The sequence below is a fragment of the Malaclemys terrapin genome, chromosome 6 (assembly GCF_027887155.1).
Source record: "Malaclemys terrapin pileata isolate rMalTer1 chromosome 6, rMalTer1.hap1, whole genome shotgun sequence".
NCBI classification, from domain to species: Eukaryota; Metazoa; Chordata; order Testudines; family Emydidae; genus Malaclemys; species Malaclemys terrapin.
Genome location: NC_071510.1, coordinates 107,857,993 through 107,875,299, shown reverse-complemented (window position 1 = coordinate 107,875,299; position 17,307 = coordinate 107,857,993). Strand labels below are relative to the sequence as shown.

The 17,307-nt window shown below is 43.2% G+C and overlaps 1 protein-coding gene across 2 annotated transcripts in view; it reads left to right on the top strand.

The window, feature by feature from the left end:
• The window catches only part of WDR70 (WD repeat domain 70), a 257,225-nt gene extending 245,550 nt beyond the window's left edge, over positions 1-11,675 (top strand). For both annotated transcript variants that reach the window (XM_054032053.1, XM_054032054.1), the window contains exon 18: positions 10,593-11,675. In XM_054032053.1, the coding sequence (XP_053888028.1) occupies positions 10,593-10,680 (88 nt within the window). In that variant the 3' untranslated portion in view covers positions 10,681-11,675. The remainder of the gene's footprint in view (positions 1-10,592) is intronic.
• The last annotated feature ends 5,632 nt before the right edge of the window (positions 11,676-17,307 follow it).

Genomic DNA, 17,307 nt, shown 5'->3' with positions numbered 1-17,307 from the left:
GGGATGGGTATTTGTGATGTGGACACTGATCCTCTGAGCTGAGTACAACTTCACAGAGACCATTGAACAGCTATCATCAGGCAACAGTTCTTGGTCTCCATTGACCTAAGCTGACTTTGAACTGGGAAATATTAGCTTTTATAACATCTTTGCCAGTGTTACAAAATATATAAAATAAATGAATAATGCAATACTGCCTACATTTACCAGCCCCAAAGAAGTACTCTTTAAAAGGATAATTCTGTGAAGGTTACTGTAATGGAGATGCCAAGTACGGTGGTTGTTTTTTTCTTATTTGGAGATTCACATGTGCTTGAGATGAAATTTATTCCGAGTCTAAATTCAGATATTTTTACTTAAAATATATAAATATCCCTTCATAAAGAAGTAGATAGGACCACTCATACCATCAGATACGTAAGTACACCCGTGTATATTTGGCTAAGTAATTTCATTGATGAGACATTGGGTTTCATCCCTGACACCTGTAATGTAATAGACATGAAAGTTTTAAAATGTAGTAGTATTATAGAAGGCTCACTGTGTCAGGTGGGCAAATCTTGTTACGGTTTATTGTTTAAAAATGTAGCTGCAGGGGAAGAAAAGAGCTGGCAGAGAAGTGGGGAGGATGTAAGTCCAGAATGCTATTAGATTACACACCAGACAGTGATGTGGGGGGCGAGGGGAGAGCTTGGACAATAGCCAGCAGCATGCTGGCTTGATAGCTTGGTCAACGATAAATTTAATGCCAAAGAAACTACCATTATCCCTGCTTAAGAAACTTAATTTTTAAGACAGGTTTCAGAGTGGTAGCCATGTTAGTCTGTATCAGCAAAAGCAATGAGGAGTCCCTGTGGCACCTTAGAGACTAACAAATTTATTTGGGCATAAGCTTTCATAGGCTAAAACCCACTTCATCAAATGCATGGAGTGGAAAATACAGTAGAGAGGTATAAATACACAGCATATGAAAAGATGGGAGTTGCCTTACCAAGTAGGGGGTCAGTGCTAATAAGCCAAGAGGTAATGAACAGAACAGGTAATCATCAAGTGATCCATCCCCTGTTGCCCATTCCCAGCTTCTGGCAAACAGAGACTAGGACCAACATCCCTGCCCATGCTGGCTAATAGCCATTGATGGACCTATCCTCCATGAACTTATCTAGTTCTTTTTTGAACCCTGTTATAGTCTTGGCCTTTACAACATCCTCTTGCAAAGAGTTTCACAGACGGACTGTGCGTTGTGTGAAGAAATACTTCCTTTTGTTTGTTTTAAATCTGCTGCCTATTAATTTCATTTGGTGACCCTTAGTTCTTGTGTTATGAGGAGGAGTAAATAACACTTCCTTATTTACTTTCTCCAAACCAGTCATGATTTTATAGGCCTCTATCATATTCCCCCTTAGTCGTCTCTTTTCTAAGCTGAAAAGTCCCAGTCTTATTAATCTCTCCTCAGATAGCAGCCGTTCCATACCCCTAATAATTTTTGTTGCCCTTTTCTGAACCTTTTCCAATTCCAATATATCTGTTTGGAGATGGGGTGACCACATCTGCATGCAGTATTCAAGATGTGGGCATACCATGGATTTATAAAAAGGCAATGCGATATTTTCTGCCTTATTATCTATCCCTTTCTTAATGATTCCCAACATTCTGTTTACTTTTTTGACTGCCGCTGCACATTGAGTGGATGTTTTCAGAGAACTATCCAAAATGATTCTTAGTAACAGCTAATTCTTCTTCGAGTGATTGTTCACGTCCATTACACATTAGGTGTACGCGCGCCGCATGCACGGACGTCGGAAACTTTTTCCCTTAGCGGCTCCCGTCGGGCCGGCAGGGCCCCCTCCCTCCCGCCAGAGCGGCACCCCGCTCTAGGGTATATATATCCCTGCCGACCCGACCCCTCCAGTTCCTTCTTACCGTCCGTGGCACACATGGCAGCCTGCACACATGTAGTCAGACATGCCCGCCTAAGCCTCCGGCCTTTGCAGTTGTGGTTTACCCAAACGTACCGCCCCAACAGAGACCCCTTGGATCTGGTGGTGACGATCCCGGATCGGGTGTTGGGCTCGCTCCGCTGGTGGCTCGATCAACAGCAGGTCTGCGGAGCGATCCCCTTCGCTGCCCCACAGCCCACTCTGACGTTAGTAACAGATGCATCGGACCTGGGTTGGGGGGTGCATCTGGGGGAACTGCGGACCCAAGGGTTGTGGTCCAGAGAAGACAGGTTGCTTCACATCAATCTAAAGGAGCTAAGAGCGGTTCGCCTCACCTTCCATGCCACCATAGAAGGTCACAGCATGGCAGTCCTGACGGACAACACTACCGCCATGTTCTATATAAACAAGCAGGGCGGGTCCCGGTCCTCTCCCCTCTGTCGCGAGGCACTCCAATTATGGGACTTTTGTATAGCCCATGCGATCCATCTCATTGCAACGTATCTCCTGGGGATCCAAAACGGCTTAGCGGACCGCCTCAGCCGATCCTACCAAATGCACGAATGGGCGTTGAGGCGAGACGTCCTGCATTCAATCTTCCGGAGGTGGGGCTTTCCCCGGGTGGATCTTTTCGCCACCAAGGACAACAGTCAATGCCCTCAGTTCTGCTCATTTCAGAACCTCAGCCCGGGATCATTGGCAGATGCCTTCACGATTCCGTGGGGAGAGAGCCTGAGGTATGCCTTCCCTCTGTTCCCGCTCATACACAAGGTCCTCCTCAAGACCCGCAGGGACAGGGCGACAATTATACTCATCGCCCCGGCCTGGCCACGCCAGCATTGGTTCACGACCCTGCTGGAATTGTCCATAGCCGACCCGATCACCCTCCCCCTCCATCGCGACCTAGTCACACAAGACAAGGGTCGCCTGCTCCACCCGAACCTGTCATCGCTACATCTCACGGCGTGGTATCTCTCTGGCTGAACGATGCGGAACACAGGTGCTCTCACCAGATTCAACAAATCCTCCTTAGTAGTAGGAAGCCCTCCACAAGAGCAACCTACCTGGCCAAATGGAAAAGATTCTCCCACTGGTGCGAGCCTCAGCACATACAGCCTCTACAGGCCTCAGTTCCGTCGATCCTGGACTACTTACTGCACCTCAAGCATCAGGGGCTTGCGCCCGCCTCGATTAGAGTGCATTTAGCTGCCATTTCGGCATTCCATCCGGGAGAGTTGGGAGTGTCAGTGTTCTCCAACCCCACAGTGGCCCCATTCCTCAAGGGGCTGGAGAGGGTGTTTCCCTACTCGCGCCCGCCTGTCCCTGCGTGGAGTCTGAACCTAGTCCTAACTAAGCTCATTTGAACCTCTAGCCACTTGCTCCCTCATGCACCTCTCGTGGAAGGTGGCGTTTCTCGTGGCCATCGCATCGGCCAGAAGGGTATCGGAATTGAGGGCCCTCACTTCAGAACCCCCTTATACAGTTTTTCATAAGGATAAGGTGCAACTGAGGCCGCACCCCAAATTCCTCCCAAAAGTGGTATCGCAGTTTCACATGGGACAGGACATTTGTCTACCGGTGTTCTTCCCTAAACCCCATACGGACCCTCATCACCGCAGCCTACATACCCTCGATGTTCGAAGGGCATTGGCGTTCTACCTGGAACGGACCAGGTCGTTCCGCAGAACACCTCAGCTGTTCATTGCCATTGCGGAACGTATGAAAGGCTTGCCTATCTCGACACAGCGCTTATCGGCGTGGATTGTGCATTGTATACGCACATGTTATGAGCTCGCCAATGTTCCGGCCCCAGAGATCCGGGCCCACTCGACTAGGGCCCAAGCGTCCTCAACGGCCTTCTTGGCGCAGGTCCCTATCCAGGAGATCTGTAAAGCGGCCATCTGGTCGTCAGTACATACGTTCACAGCCCACTACGCGATCCACCATCAGACCAGAGAGGACGCGATGGTCGGACGGGCTGTGCTACAGTCAGTTGTACTTTGACTCCTACCCACCTCCAATGGTAAGCTTGGGAATCACCTAATGTGTAATGGACGTGAACAATCACTCGAAGAAGAAAGAACGGTTACTTACCTTCTGTAACTGTTGTTCTTCGAGATGTGTTGTTCACGTCCATTACACTTCCCACCCTCCTTCCCCTCTGTCGGAGTCTCCGGCAAGAAGGAACCGGAGGGGTCGGGTCGACAGGGATATATATACCCTAGAGCGGGGCGCTGCTCTGGCAGGAGGGAGGGGGCCCTGCCGGCCCGACGGGAGCCGCTAAGGGAAAAAGTTTCCGACGTCCGTGCACGCGGCGCGCGTACACCTAATGTGTAATGGACGTGAACAACACATCTCGAAGAACAACAGTTACAGAAGGTAAGTAACCGTTCTTTTAGAACCCCTTGATGTGCATTACTTTGCATTTATCAACATTGAATTTTATCTGCCATTTTGTTGCCCAGTCACCCAGTTTTGAGAGATCCTTTTGTAGCTCTTCGCAGTCTGCCTGGGGCTTAACTATCTTGAGTAGTATTGTATCATCTGCAAATTTTGCCACCTCCCTGCTTACTCCTTTTTCCAGATCATTTATGAATATGTTGAATAGGATTGGTCGCAGTACAGACCCCTGGGGGACACCACTATTTACCTCTCTCCATTCTGAAAACTGACCATTTATTCATATCCTTTGTTTCCTATCTTTTAACCAGTTACCAATCTATGAGAGGACCTTCCCTCTTATCCCATGACAGTTTACTTTGCTTCAGAGCCTTTGGTGAGGGACCTTGTCAAAGGCTTTCTGAAAATCTAAGTACACTACATCCACTGGATCCCCCTTGTCCACATGCTTGTTGACCTCCCCCCCCGCCCCCCAAAGAATTCTAGTAGATCGGTGAGGCATGATTTCCCTTTACAAAGACCATGTTTACTGTTCCCCAATAAATTATGTTCATCTAAGTGTCTGACGATTTTGTTCTTTACTATAGTTTCAACCAGTTTGCCCGGTACTGAAGTCAGGCTTACTGGCCTATAATTGCGGGACCACCTCTGGGGCCCTTTTAAAAAATTGGCGTCACATTAGCTATCCTCCAGTCATTCGGTAATTTACCAATTTAATCCGTTTAACAATTTAATCCATTTATCAATCTGTTATTTGACCAGGCTTTTTTATATATATATTTCCCCATGCGTGATTATTCACTTAATGAGAAAAATAGAAAATTCTTTACATAAGCTAAAAAATCCCTCACTACATATTTAATCTTTTGCCCCATTCCTGGTTTTTAAAATAATTTTAAACAGAGGAGACTACTAGGTCCAAGTTTTTTTGCTGATCCCTTCCTTTAATTTTCATAATTCTGTAATTGTGATGACTGGGTTTGAGTTCATCTGGTCCTGATTCATAGTGGTAGGGTTAACAAGTATGTCAGATTATCAAGTCATGGCTATAATTGACACTGCACTTTGAGGTTTTCCTTTACAATAAACAGTGGGCACAGAGCCAAGCAAGTTGTGGTTTACCCTCACATTCTTAGTCACAAATAATATAAGTGATGTCTCCTCACAGTCATACCATTTGCCTGAAGCCAGCTTTATTCTTTAGTGAATGAATCCTATCCAATAAGTAACAATAATTTAAAAGAATTTGATCTATGAACTTCAAATTGCAGTGAAAACATTTGGGATGATACACTCTGGTTTTAAGTACTAGAGGAAAATGATTGTGCTTTAACCTCTGACTTCTACAGTCAGAATCAGGGGAAGTCCTTTTTATAAGGCTTATCGGGACTGATCCTCTTGACATTTTAAACTTCTCTGAAAGAACAGCACGATGTCTTCTGGAAAGAGGAAAAGAAACCTTTATGTTAATTAGTTACTCTTTATGTAAAAGCCTCTGGATAGAAACACAATAGTTCTGGCTTGATCTGCTGTATTTGGTAGACTTTTTTCATTTTTATTTGAAAGTACAATAAGAAAAAGCCATACTTAAATAAATCAGATATGGGAGAATATTTTAAATTAGACTATTTTCCTCGTTTACTAGTTTTGAAATGCTTTATGAAACATACCTATTACACAGCTTATAGTCCACATTTATTTTTTGAAAGTCTCAAAACTAGAAGTGAAGATTAAATAAAATTACATTGCTGTAATAAAAGATTGACCTATTTTTTAAAAAATAAGAATGTTTTCATAGGAAAATTGCTGGTCTATATTATTTAACTATATTGCTTAGCTATGGTAATGAATTATTTAAAGGAAACAGTGAAGTTAAAACATTTTTTAAAGTTCTTTACTTACATTCTGACAGAACCATTTTTTTGAAAAACTGACAAAAATTGATTTATTAGGACTGGTTTAATTTTTTTTAAAGTTAGTTAAAATCAATTCGGCAATGAAAATAAGACTTACTAGACAGTTTCACTTTCCTTTATAGGACCTTAGGAGTTGCCATATTGGAACAAGACCAAGACAGGATTCCTATAAGAGAAAAGGGAAGGAGTATAAACATCACCAGCCCATGCCTTCTGCCCCTGCCTCCCAGTCAGGTTCGATAGATACCCCAGTGGGTCTAGACAGGCCTTTTGAGGGTATGCCCGAGGACAGCATACCAGACTCGAGACAGGATCCATCCTCTCATTTGTTTTTGGACCACTTGTTTCCCTTCTATGCTGCATGGTCCCACATAACATCAGACCTTTGGGTGCTCAGTACTGTGTCAGTTGGGTATACCCTGCAGTTTTCATCCACCCCTTCCTCCCACCCCTCTTCATGGACCCCTCTCATGAGCAACTTCTCATATAACAGGTAGAAGCCCTCCTACTTGTAGGGGCTGTAGAGGAAGTTCCTTGAGATTTGAGAGGGAAAGGGTTTTACTCCCGATATTTCCTAATCCTGAAGGCCAAAGGAGGCCTGGAGCCATTCCTGGACCTGCATCGCCTCAATATATATCTCAAGAAGTTGAGGTTCCGCATGATCTCCCTGGCCTCTATCATTTCCTCCCTGGATTCGGGAGTCTGGTACGCCACTCTCGACTTAAAGGATGCATATTTCCATATTTCTATCTTCCATGTACACAGGTGGTTCCTCCAGTTTGTGATGGGCCGACACCACTACCAGTTCACCGTGCTCCCCTTCAGTCTGTTGACAGCCCCAAGGCTTTTTACAAAGTGTATGGCAGTTCAAAGGCTGTTCGCAGGCTCAGGTTCAGCACAGCATTGGCATAGTACAGACCACCTGACAAGTGGTCCTGTTAATAAATTGCTCCTCTCATAAGAGGTTGCCTTCCTATGGCAATTACTTCAGCCAGGTGGGTTTCCAAAATCAGATCCTTAACTTCAGAACCCCTTATACAGCGTTCTTCAAGGACAAGGTCCAGCTGCATTCCTACCAAAGGTGATGTTGCAGTTCCATAACAACTAGGACATTTTTCTGTCCATCTTCGTTCCAAAGTCTCACAGAACTGAGGAGGAACGTCGGCTGCATACCTTAGACAGGACCTGGCCTTCTACAATGAAAGAACTAAGACCTTCTGCAGGTTGACACAGCTTTTTGTAGCAGTGGTGGATAGGATGAAAGGTCTGCCGGTGTCATCCCAGAGAATCTCATCCTGGATAATCATCTGCATCTGGGCTTGCTACAAGCAGGCAAAGGTTCTGCCTCCGGCCATCATGACAGCTCATTCTACAAGAGCCCAGACTTCAGCAGCAACGTTCCTCGTGCAGATACCAATCCAGGACATTGGCAAAGTCATGACTTGGTCATCAATTCACACCTTCGTGGCCCCCTCTGCCATCACCCAACAGGTCATGAGATTGCCAATTTCGGGAGAGCAGTGCTGCAATCAGCACATCTGTAAACTCCAAGCCCACCTCCTGGGATACTGCTTGTGAGTCACCTAGCATGGAATCAACATGAGCAAGCACTCGAAGAAGAAAAAACGGTTACTAACCTTTCATAACTAGCAACAGAGGGCTCTGTGGCACCTTCAAGACTAACAGAAGTATTGGGAGCATAAGCTTTCGTGGGTAAGAACCTCACTTCTTCAGATGCAAGAAGTGTGAGGTTCTTACATCTGAAGAAGTGAGGTTCTTACCCATGAAAGCTTATGCTCCCAATACTTCTGTTAGTCTTAAAGGTGCCAAAGGACCCTCTGTTGCCTTTTACAGATTCAGACTAACACGGCTACCCCTCTGATACTTTCATAACTGTTGTTCTTCAATATATGTTGCTCATGTCCATTCCATGACCTGCCCTCCTATTTTTCTGTCAGAATTTCTGGCAAGAAGGAACTGAGAGGGTGCAGAGCCAGCGACATCCCTGATACCAGTGCATAAGCCAGCCCTACAGATACCACTAAGGGAAAAAATATCTGGCAACTGTGCACGTAGAGTACACATACCTAGTATGGAATGGACATGAGCAACACAGCTTGAAGAACAACAGTTACAAAAGGTTAGTAACGTTTTTTTTTTTTTTCAACAGGAAGGTTTCTGAGTCCAAGGTAGTCTTTCCTGTGAAGTTGTGAAATGAAATTGTCATCCTCCAGCCATCTCTGCTAGAGAGAGATATGTGGAGCTTTTACACAAGCATTGTGGTAACACACACAACTATATTTTCCCTGTTGCGTTTTAAACTCTTTTTTGTATAAACTTTAAGTGGCATTTCAGGACCATTGTGGCACTTCTTTGGTAACTGGTGATGCTTGATTTTATGACAGTCGCTCAGTAAATGAAAATTGATGAGAGGGCTGAAGGAAGAAAGAGTGTCTTAGCTTTTCATATACCATGGAGCCCTTGGAAATGAAAACATGTTAAAGTAATAAGCCTGTTCTAATAATTTTTTCTATAAATGTTAGTCATGCAGCAAACTCCTACTACCACTGGCAACTTCTAGCTAGTGGTATGATTTTAAGTTTAAATTAAATGATTTCTGCTAATAATGGCTTAACAAAAACTGAATTTTTTCTTTGCTCATGTCTTTACAACGGTCAGATGAATGAATCCTCCTAGGTGTTCCAATTCACAGTTATATATTCTGTGGAGTTGGGAAGGTTTATACGCCAGTTGAACCAAGTCCAGTAAGTCATTTCATGCTAATTGTAAAAATGCGATAGCAAGCAGACTTGATTTCCTCTTCACATTTTCCCTAGATGTTGTTACTGCTAGATTGTGCTGCACTTCTTTGTTTTAGTAGACTCAGAACATCTTACAAGTTTCAGCAAACTTATCAATATTTCATATATCAATTTACAGTGACATTTTAAATCACACTATCCTGCTCCCTCAAATACACAGGATTTTTACCATATTGTGAATTAAATTATTCTTCCTTGGGGTTTAAATTAGCTGTTACCCTGCAAGAAAGAGATCGTGGATAGTCCTCTGAAAACATCTGCTCATTGTGCAATAACAGTCAAAAGGCTAACAGAATGTTAGGAACCACTAGGAAAAGGATAGATGATAAAAGAAAATATCATAGCATTGCTATACAAATCCATGTAACACCCACACCTTTAATACTGCTTGCCGTTCTTGTGGCCTCATCTCAAAAAAAGATATTTTGGAATTAGAAAAGCTGCAGAGAAGTGCAGTGAAAATGATTAGGGGTGTGGAATGGCTTCCATATGAGGAGAAATTTAAAAAGACTGGAACCATTCAGCTTAGAAAAGAGACAACTAAGGGGGGATATGATAGAGTTCTATAAAATCATGAATGGTGTGGAGAAAGTGAATACGGAAGTGACATTTACCCCTTCACATAAAATTAGGGGTTACTTGATGAAATTAATAGGCAGCAGAGTTGAAACAATCATAAAGAAATACTTCCACAGGTTGACTATGCATTGTGTGAAGAACTCATTGCCAGAGGCTGTTGTGAGGCCAAAAGTATAGCTGAGTTTAAAAAAAGAAATAGGTAAGTTCGTGGAGATTAGGTCCATCAATAACTATTAGCCAAACAGTAGAATTGAACATACGCAGAGTTTGGTGAAAAACTATTTGATACTGTTCTAGTTTAAAAAATAGTCAGTGAATATTTTGTAAAGTTTTTAAGTATGTTATTTAAATTACAAGCAAATAATGTCCAGATAGAAAGGCTCAAGATTACGTGTAGGATACAGTATGTTCTCCTATGAGTATCATTACTTTTAATATGTTACAGTAGTGCTGGATGGTCTCTGTGGAGAGGAGCTGTTTTTTCATGTGTAGACTTAGTCAGAAACTGTGCTATTCTTGTTTTCATTTGATGACAGCTGTCAAACTAAAATGTATGAAAGATTTATTTTAAAAAATACCATGAAATGTGAAAATATATAGCTCAGTTTTTGTAGCCTTAAATTAAACTCCCTTTATTCCCTTCTGATATCTTAATTTTATTAATTGAAAACACATATAACAGTGCCTGCTGAAGAGCAAACAGAACTTGCAAGATATGCATATTTATTCATTAATCTGCTCGTTCATTCATTTTTTGCCTTACAACAGCAAATTTATGTGATTTGATAGAAATTTAGTGAATATTTTTATTTCATGATTAAAATGAAATAATTAAGCCCATAACATTTTTTTCTCTTTTGGGAATAACAGAAGTGTTCACTTCTGCATAGAAGAGCTGTAGTTTAATCATTATTCTGCTTCTTAATATTTTCTAGGACTCAACCAAAAGCAGTTTTTGCAGAAGTGGAATCAGAGGAAGATGAAACAGACAACAAGCCAGAGTGGAAAAAACGTAAAATATGAAGAACTTGATTTGGGGGAGCGTGACTGTGGATTCAAAACAAAGTTGAGAGTTTTTTCATTATGCAATAAAAGGTTGAATTCTTTACAAACAGAAATTATTTTAATGCATTGCACAATTTCCAATAAGCCGACCGAAGATGATTGTTGTATTACAGTGGACTAGAATTGTTGATCTGCCTTTTGTAATAAGGAGTTAATTATATTATGCAAAAATCTTGTCATTTTCTTAACTTTTGATTTATAAAAAAAGTATTTGTGTTTGTAATTTTTAACCAGAATACATCGTCAGTGATTAACGAGAAAGCAGCATTTTACTGTAATATTCCATCTGAGGATTTTAAGTAAGAACATAAAAACTGGAGTTTTTCAGGCTTCTTTTATTTATTCCAATAACATCTATTAAACTGTGTAAAAAAGTTATGATTTCACATTTTTTAGGAATATCAATTTAGGATAATTCTTAGGCATCTGGTTTGTTTAGCTGGTGTGCTAAGTTTTGTAAAACATCCAATATTTTCTAGTATTTATGGCTTATCTGAAATATGTTTCTTTTGAATTGTACAGTATCTCACATTACTGGTAAAGATTTTATTTTATAAGCCATATGGAGTAAGAATGTACAATTCTGTATATTGTCTGAATTAAAACATTGTACACTTGTTACTTTTCTTTTTCTAATTTTGTATGGATTATTCAAAGTTAAATAGATTTTGTTCAATCCTCCTAACCCTATTGTTGTATATTCATAAGTAATAACACTTGATAATGCATGTTTGTTAGTCAATATACAGATAGACTTGGGCTTGCTGAGGTGTATAGCTGAACTGTGCATATATTGGCTGACAAAGTTACTTTCTAAAGTGTGGTATTACCTTTATAAAATGGTGGTATTTACCACCAAGTTACTATGGTAAATGTTACTAAGTGAAGGAGAGAGAGATTAAAAAAAACAAAAACAAACCAACTTCTTTAAGGCAAATAAAGAGGAAGCTAGATCACTTGTGGGCTTGTATATTTTGGTTATGATAATATTTGCTGGGCACTCAGATACCACAGTGATGACCCTGAAATGTACTAAGCACCCTCCATCCCCAGTGATATCATTGGGAGTGGAGGGTACTCAGCACCTTGTAGGATTGAGCTCTGTAAGTGATAACTGGAATGGGAGTAAGAGGGACTTTAATTTACCTGATTGAGGCCAAGATTCAGCAAATAAATTAAGCATGTTTAATTTTAAGAACATAGTTATGTCTTATTGAAATCAATGGTGATTAGACACTTGCTTAAGTGTTTTGCTGAATTAGAGCCTAATTTAAATGTGTTTTCCCCCTTCTGCTCTTTGCTATTTTCCTTCCATGTCTTGTCTTTCCCTTTCCCATCACCTGCACCTTTGGGGCCAGCAGGCCAGTTCCCAAAGGGTTTTCCAAATATTGGCTTGAGATGCTAACATCAGAACATCTCCACTGCTGCTGCCACAACTTAGCCCTTTGATACTGATATGGTTACACTATGGCATTAGTGAGGATAAACCACCACTTGCTGTTTGTACCAAAAAAGGGAAGCATAACTTATTTAAAATAACAAATTAATTGTTTACCATATTTTCTGCTGCCATGAAATAATGTCAGTATCAAAGGCACTAAGCTGCTAGTGCAATAGTGACTGCTTGCCCAAAAAGTATAGATGTGGAAAGGAGGGGAGGAAAGAGAAAGAAAGGAGCCGGTGAGAGTAGCAGAGAGTGGAGGGATGAACTCAAAGCAAACCTCACCCTTTATTAACAGGATCTATCAAAGTGCTCCCCACAGTGTCCACAGCTAACAATATCAATCTTTAAAAGTTAATGAAATATAAATTAAAACATTTTATTAATATGATTGTCATTCCTATTAATAGATGATCTAGGATTCAGCTAGTCCTCCTGATTTTATAACTTTGAACTCATGACAACCTGTTGCTTTTAAAAACACTGGAAGTTCTTCACTGCGCCAGCATGGATTAGTAGAATGCAGAGAGCTAGAAAGGAAAGACATGATAAAAAATGCTGCTACTGATGTTCTCTGATCATGCAGGAATAAGGAATAATTAAAGCAAAGTCTCCTCCTTTTACATTATTTCATCAGGTTAGTAGCCCATATAATACCTTAATAAATTAAGATTATGTTTATTTTTTTCAGATGTTGCTTGATATAAAGATTTTTAATTATTATTTTATTAAAATGTAAAAGTACCCTCCAGTAGTACAATCAGAATTTATTTCATTTTGTGTTTTAAGAACTCCAGTCATTTTTATCCACAGTCATTTACTTCCCAATCTTCTTGAGTGGCCTCAACGCACCAGATTATTCAGTAAATAATTCAAAAACTTTTTCCTTTTTTGCAAACACTGATTCAAATTTTTAAACAAATTAGCTTCCTCTGTATTTGCACCCAATTGGGTTTTTTTCACAAATTTACTGGCAGGTGCATTCACCAAAAGAGCAAATATTAACACATTGCAGCAAAATATTCTGAAAAAAGGAAGTTTTAATCTTGTAATCATGAATGCTGGCACTGGAAACTAAGAGGTGATCCAACTAGAGGAGAAAATTTGTGTGACCAATCAAAACAACTCAAATGTCTAATTGCAAGTATTCTCAGCCACCACTTTGAGTATTTCATAGGAAAAAGAGCTAAATTATTTCAATTATAATCTTACTGTGGAAGGTTCACCTGAGGTACAAAATGGAAAACAAAAGATACCACTTGTGTTAATTTTGACTGAATTAAAATGAGCAGTTTTCATTTAAATTTAATCTTGGGCCTGACTCTTACTTGGCTTTAATCTCTGCCAAAGTTGTTATCACATGTACTCACCGGTCACATAGTACATGCTGAATTATAACATGAGATGACTCCATGTTTCTAAAACTAAACTGGCTCTTTATTAAGAGAACTATTTACAGAACTGCTGCATCTCCAGCTAGCATTCTACCCAGGTAGGGTTGCCAACTTTCTAATCGCACCAAACCGAATACCCTGGCCCTGGCCCTTCCCCTGAGGCCCTGCCCCCCACTCACTACATTCCCCCTCCCTCACTGGCTCACTCTCCCACACCCTCAGTCACTTTCACTGGGCTGGGGCAAGGGGTTGGGGTGCAGGAGGGGGTGAGAGAACTAACTGGGGGTGCAGGCTCTGGGGTGGGACCAGAAAGGAGGGGTTCAGAATGTGTGAAGGGGCTCCAGGCAGGGGGTTGGGGTGTGGGCTCTGGGGTGGGGCCTGGGATAAGGGGTTTGGGTGCAGCAGGAGGCTCCAGGCTTGGGGGTGGGGCAAAGGGGTTCAGGGTGTGGGAGGGCTCTGGGCTGGGCCAGTGGGTTGGGGTGCAGGAGGGGATGAGAGCTCCGGGGTGGGGCTGGGAATGAGGGGTTCAGGTTGTGGGAGGGGGCTGCAAGTTGAGATGGGGTTGGAGTGCAGGGGGGGTGAGAACTCCATCTGGGGGTAGGGGCTCTGGGGGGCAGCTGGGGATGAGGGATTTTGGGTGCAGGAAGGGGCTCCAGGCTGGGGGGTGGGGCAGAGGGGTTCCTGGTGTGGGAGGGGGTGCTGGGCTGGGGCAGGGGATTGGGGTGCATGGGGGGGTTAGGGCTCCGTCTGGGAATGTGGGCTTTGGAGTGGGGCTGGGAATGTAGAGTTTGGGGTACAGGAGGGGGCTCCAGGTTTGGGGGGGCTCAGGGCTGGGGCAGGTGGTTGGGGCTCAAGGTTGGGGCACCGACTTACCTCTGGCGGCTCCCTGACAGCGGCACAGCAGGGGGGGGCTAAGGCAGGCTTCCTGCCTGTCCTGACTCCGCGCTGCGCCCCGAAAGTGGCCAGCAGGTCCAGCTCCTAGGCAGAGGGACAGCAGGCAGCTCTGCGAGGTGCTCTCGCCCAAAAGCACCGCCCCTGCAGCTCCCATTGGCCACAGTTCCCGGCCAATGGGAGTGTGAAGCCGGTGCTTGGGGCAGGGCAGCACGCGGAGCCCCCATGGACATCCCCACCGCGCCTAGGAGCCGGACCTGCTGGATGCTTCCGGGGCGCAGCACGGAGCCAGGACAGGTAGGGACTAGCCTGCCTCAGCTCTGCAGCACTGCCAACCGGACTTTTAATGGCCCGGTCAGCAGTGCTGACTGGAGACGCCAGCGTCCATTTTCAACCGGGTGTTCCGCTCGAAAACCGGACATCTGGTCACCCTACAGCCATGTGCTCACAGACTGGCTTCCTGGTGCCTCCTCCAAACTCTTCCCTCCTGCATCCTTTGCTCCTCCATCCAAGTTTCATGCAGGTTGCTACATTTTTCCTTTTAACAGTTCTTATTTTTGTGTCTTTTGTGCAAGCATTTGCTCACCTTCTGGGGCCAGAGGTTACTCGTACATAGCCCACCCTCCTAGCCTGGCCTTTACCACTAGCCCATTGCCGTCTGTTAGTTCTCATATTCCATCAAGTATGCCGGTTTCCAAACCAGTCTCCCACTACTTGTTGGTGTTGCTGATTTTAGTGCAGGACACTGTTCTGACCTTCATTCTGTTGGGTGGCATCCTGTTGGTCTTCGGTGTTACTCAGATACCTTGTTTTCTTCTGACTCTCCTACATCAGGCCAACTCATGGCTGAGGCTCTTTCTAAGTCCTTCTGGTCCTGTCATTGGCCTGTCTGTCCAGATGCGCCAGCTCTCCGCCGCTGTTCTACAGTTGTGTTTGGTTTTATCTTCACCACTGTCCTGAGTCTGTAGCTACTTCATGTGGCCTGTATTCCATTGCAGCTTGGACAGTTGCATTTTGCCATTGCTATTTATTTACTAGACCCAGACCTGCTCACCTGTGCATATTGGCCTCAGGTTCTTGGCTCCTTGCAGACTGCCTGATTATCTGGGCATTCTGTTAACCACTTCTTTGTCCTGTCCATTATCTCTCTGCTGGGCTGCAGCAGACTACCGCTCATGGAAAGCAGATGTCTTAGCCCTGGGAGGATATTTTGCAATAGTTCAGCATTGCCAGGGAGGGATTCCTTCCTGTCTACATTGCCTTTGCCATCAGTCTCTTGTCCACAACTTCACTGCTGACTCTGCCTTTCTGTTGGTTTGTGTGGATAATCAGGGGAAAATATTGCATTAAGCCTAATATTCTGCTCCTGGCACCAGTTTAGGAATGCCACAGTCTGGTATCATGATCCTAGAGTATCTCTCAACATCTCCTTCTGCTACAATAAGAACGTCATTAGCTACAATCTTGATGATTGGGAGGTTCCTCTCGTGCCTGGTTTAGTTTACATTGGAACACCTCTGGAGCTGGACCAATGCCCATAAACAATCATACCCAGCAGTACTTGCCAAAAGGTGCAGCAAAAGTTGTCAGGTGGCTGAATGGCTCATCTAGCTCAATATTCCAAAACTCATTCTTGGTATCACGAACAGTGAACACTTCTTCCCTGGATAACTTGGGTAATGTGTCCTCAGATATTGGTAATGGGTAGTGACACATCCTCACTTTAGCTGAAAGTTTTCTCACCCTTACTAGACTGCTGATCCACTCTGCTAATTTCAGTCGGATAATGATGCGTCGTCTTTGCAGGCTTTGCCAGGTCTTTCTTCTGTGGTTCCACCGCAGATAATGGAACTCTTTATTTAGGTAAACTCATGGGCTGCATGGAGAGGTATGAGAGGGGGTGTCTATTTCTAACTTCATTTTGCCCTGTATATGTCCGTCTCCTTGAAATATGTCCTTGTATTCTGTTAGAAGTTTGGATAGGGCCCACAATGAATGTTCTCCCTCCTCTCTCAAGTTGAGGATGTTCTGGTGTTGTATTGCAATCACATCCATGGCTTGCACTGCTCTGCTGTCCATAGTGGTGATGTTCCTCTGTATCAACTATTACAAATTCCAAGCAATAACACTTCTTATTTTGTGGGTTTCTTATTGACAGCCTACATTTGCACACTGGTTTTATTGTGTATCACCAGCACTTGGTAACTTTTCTCCAGTCTAATGTTGCTACTTATCATTGCAGCTGGCTCCACAATCCAGGTGGAATTGAATTGGTCTTTGATCTAATAGCATAGCTGCAAGTATGATAAAACTTCTTTTGCAGAGTGTCTATGCTCAGTGTCTTCGGATCTGCTAAAGTCACACTGCAGATAACACTGCAGATATCCTCCTCTTCATTAGAAGTCTCTGCTTTTTTTTTTTCTTCCTGGGTAGCTGCAGCATTGTGACAAATGAGTTCTCTTTCTCACACCCCTTGCACCATTGCCTTTAGGCTGCACATTTTTCTTTGTCATTTATGTACGTACATTGGGCCGTGATGTCCGTATTCTCTGTTAGTCAGTCCCAGCTTCCTGGGTTCCTTTAGCTTGAGCCTGTGTATTAGTTCTGTATTGTTTTGAACCTTTGCCTGCACAGTTCAGCTGACCTTGCAATTTGGAGGCATTTCTCTTGGGTTAGATCTGTTTCAACAATTGCTATTGTGAGCTGAATAACATGTTGCACAAACGATCCTGTCTTTAATTAGGGAAACTTTAATATCTCTAAAGGTACGTGTGGATGCTCTGTAATGTATATATTCTCTTTTCTGCTTCTTGGTGTTGGGTAAAAAACCCAGTATCTCTGTACAGTCTCATTTTGTCT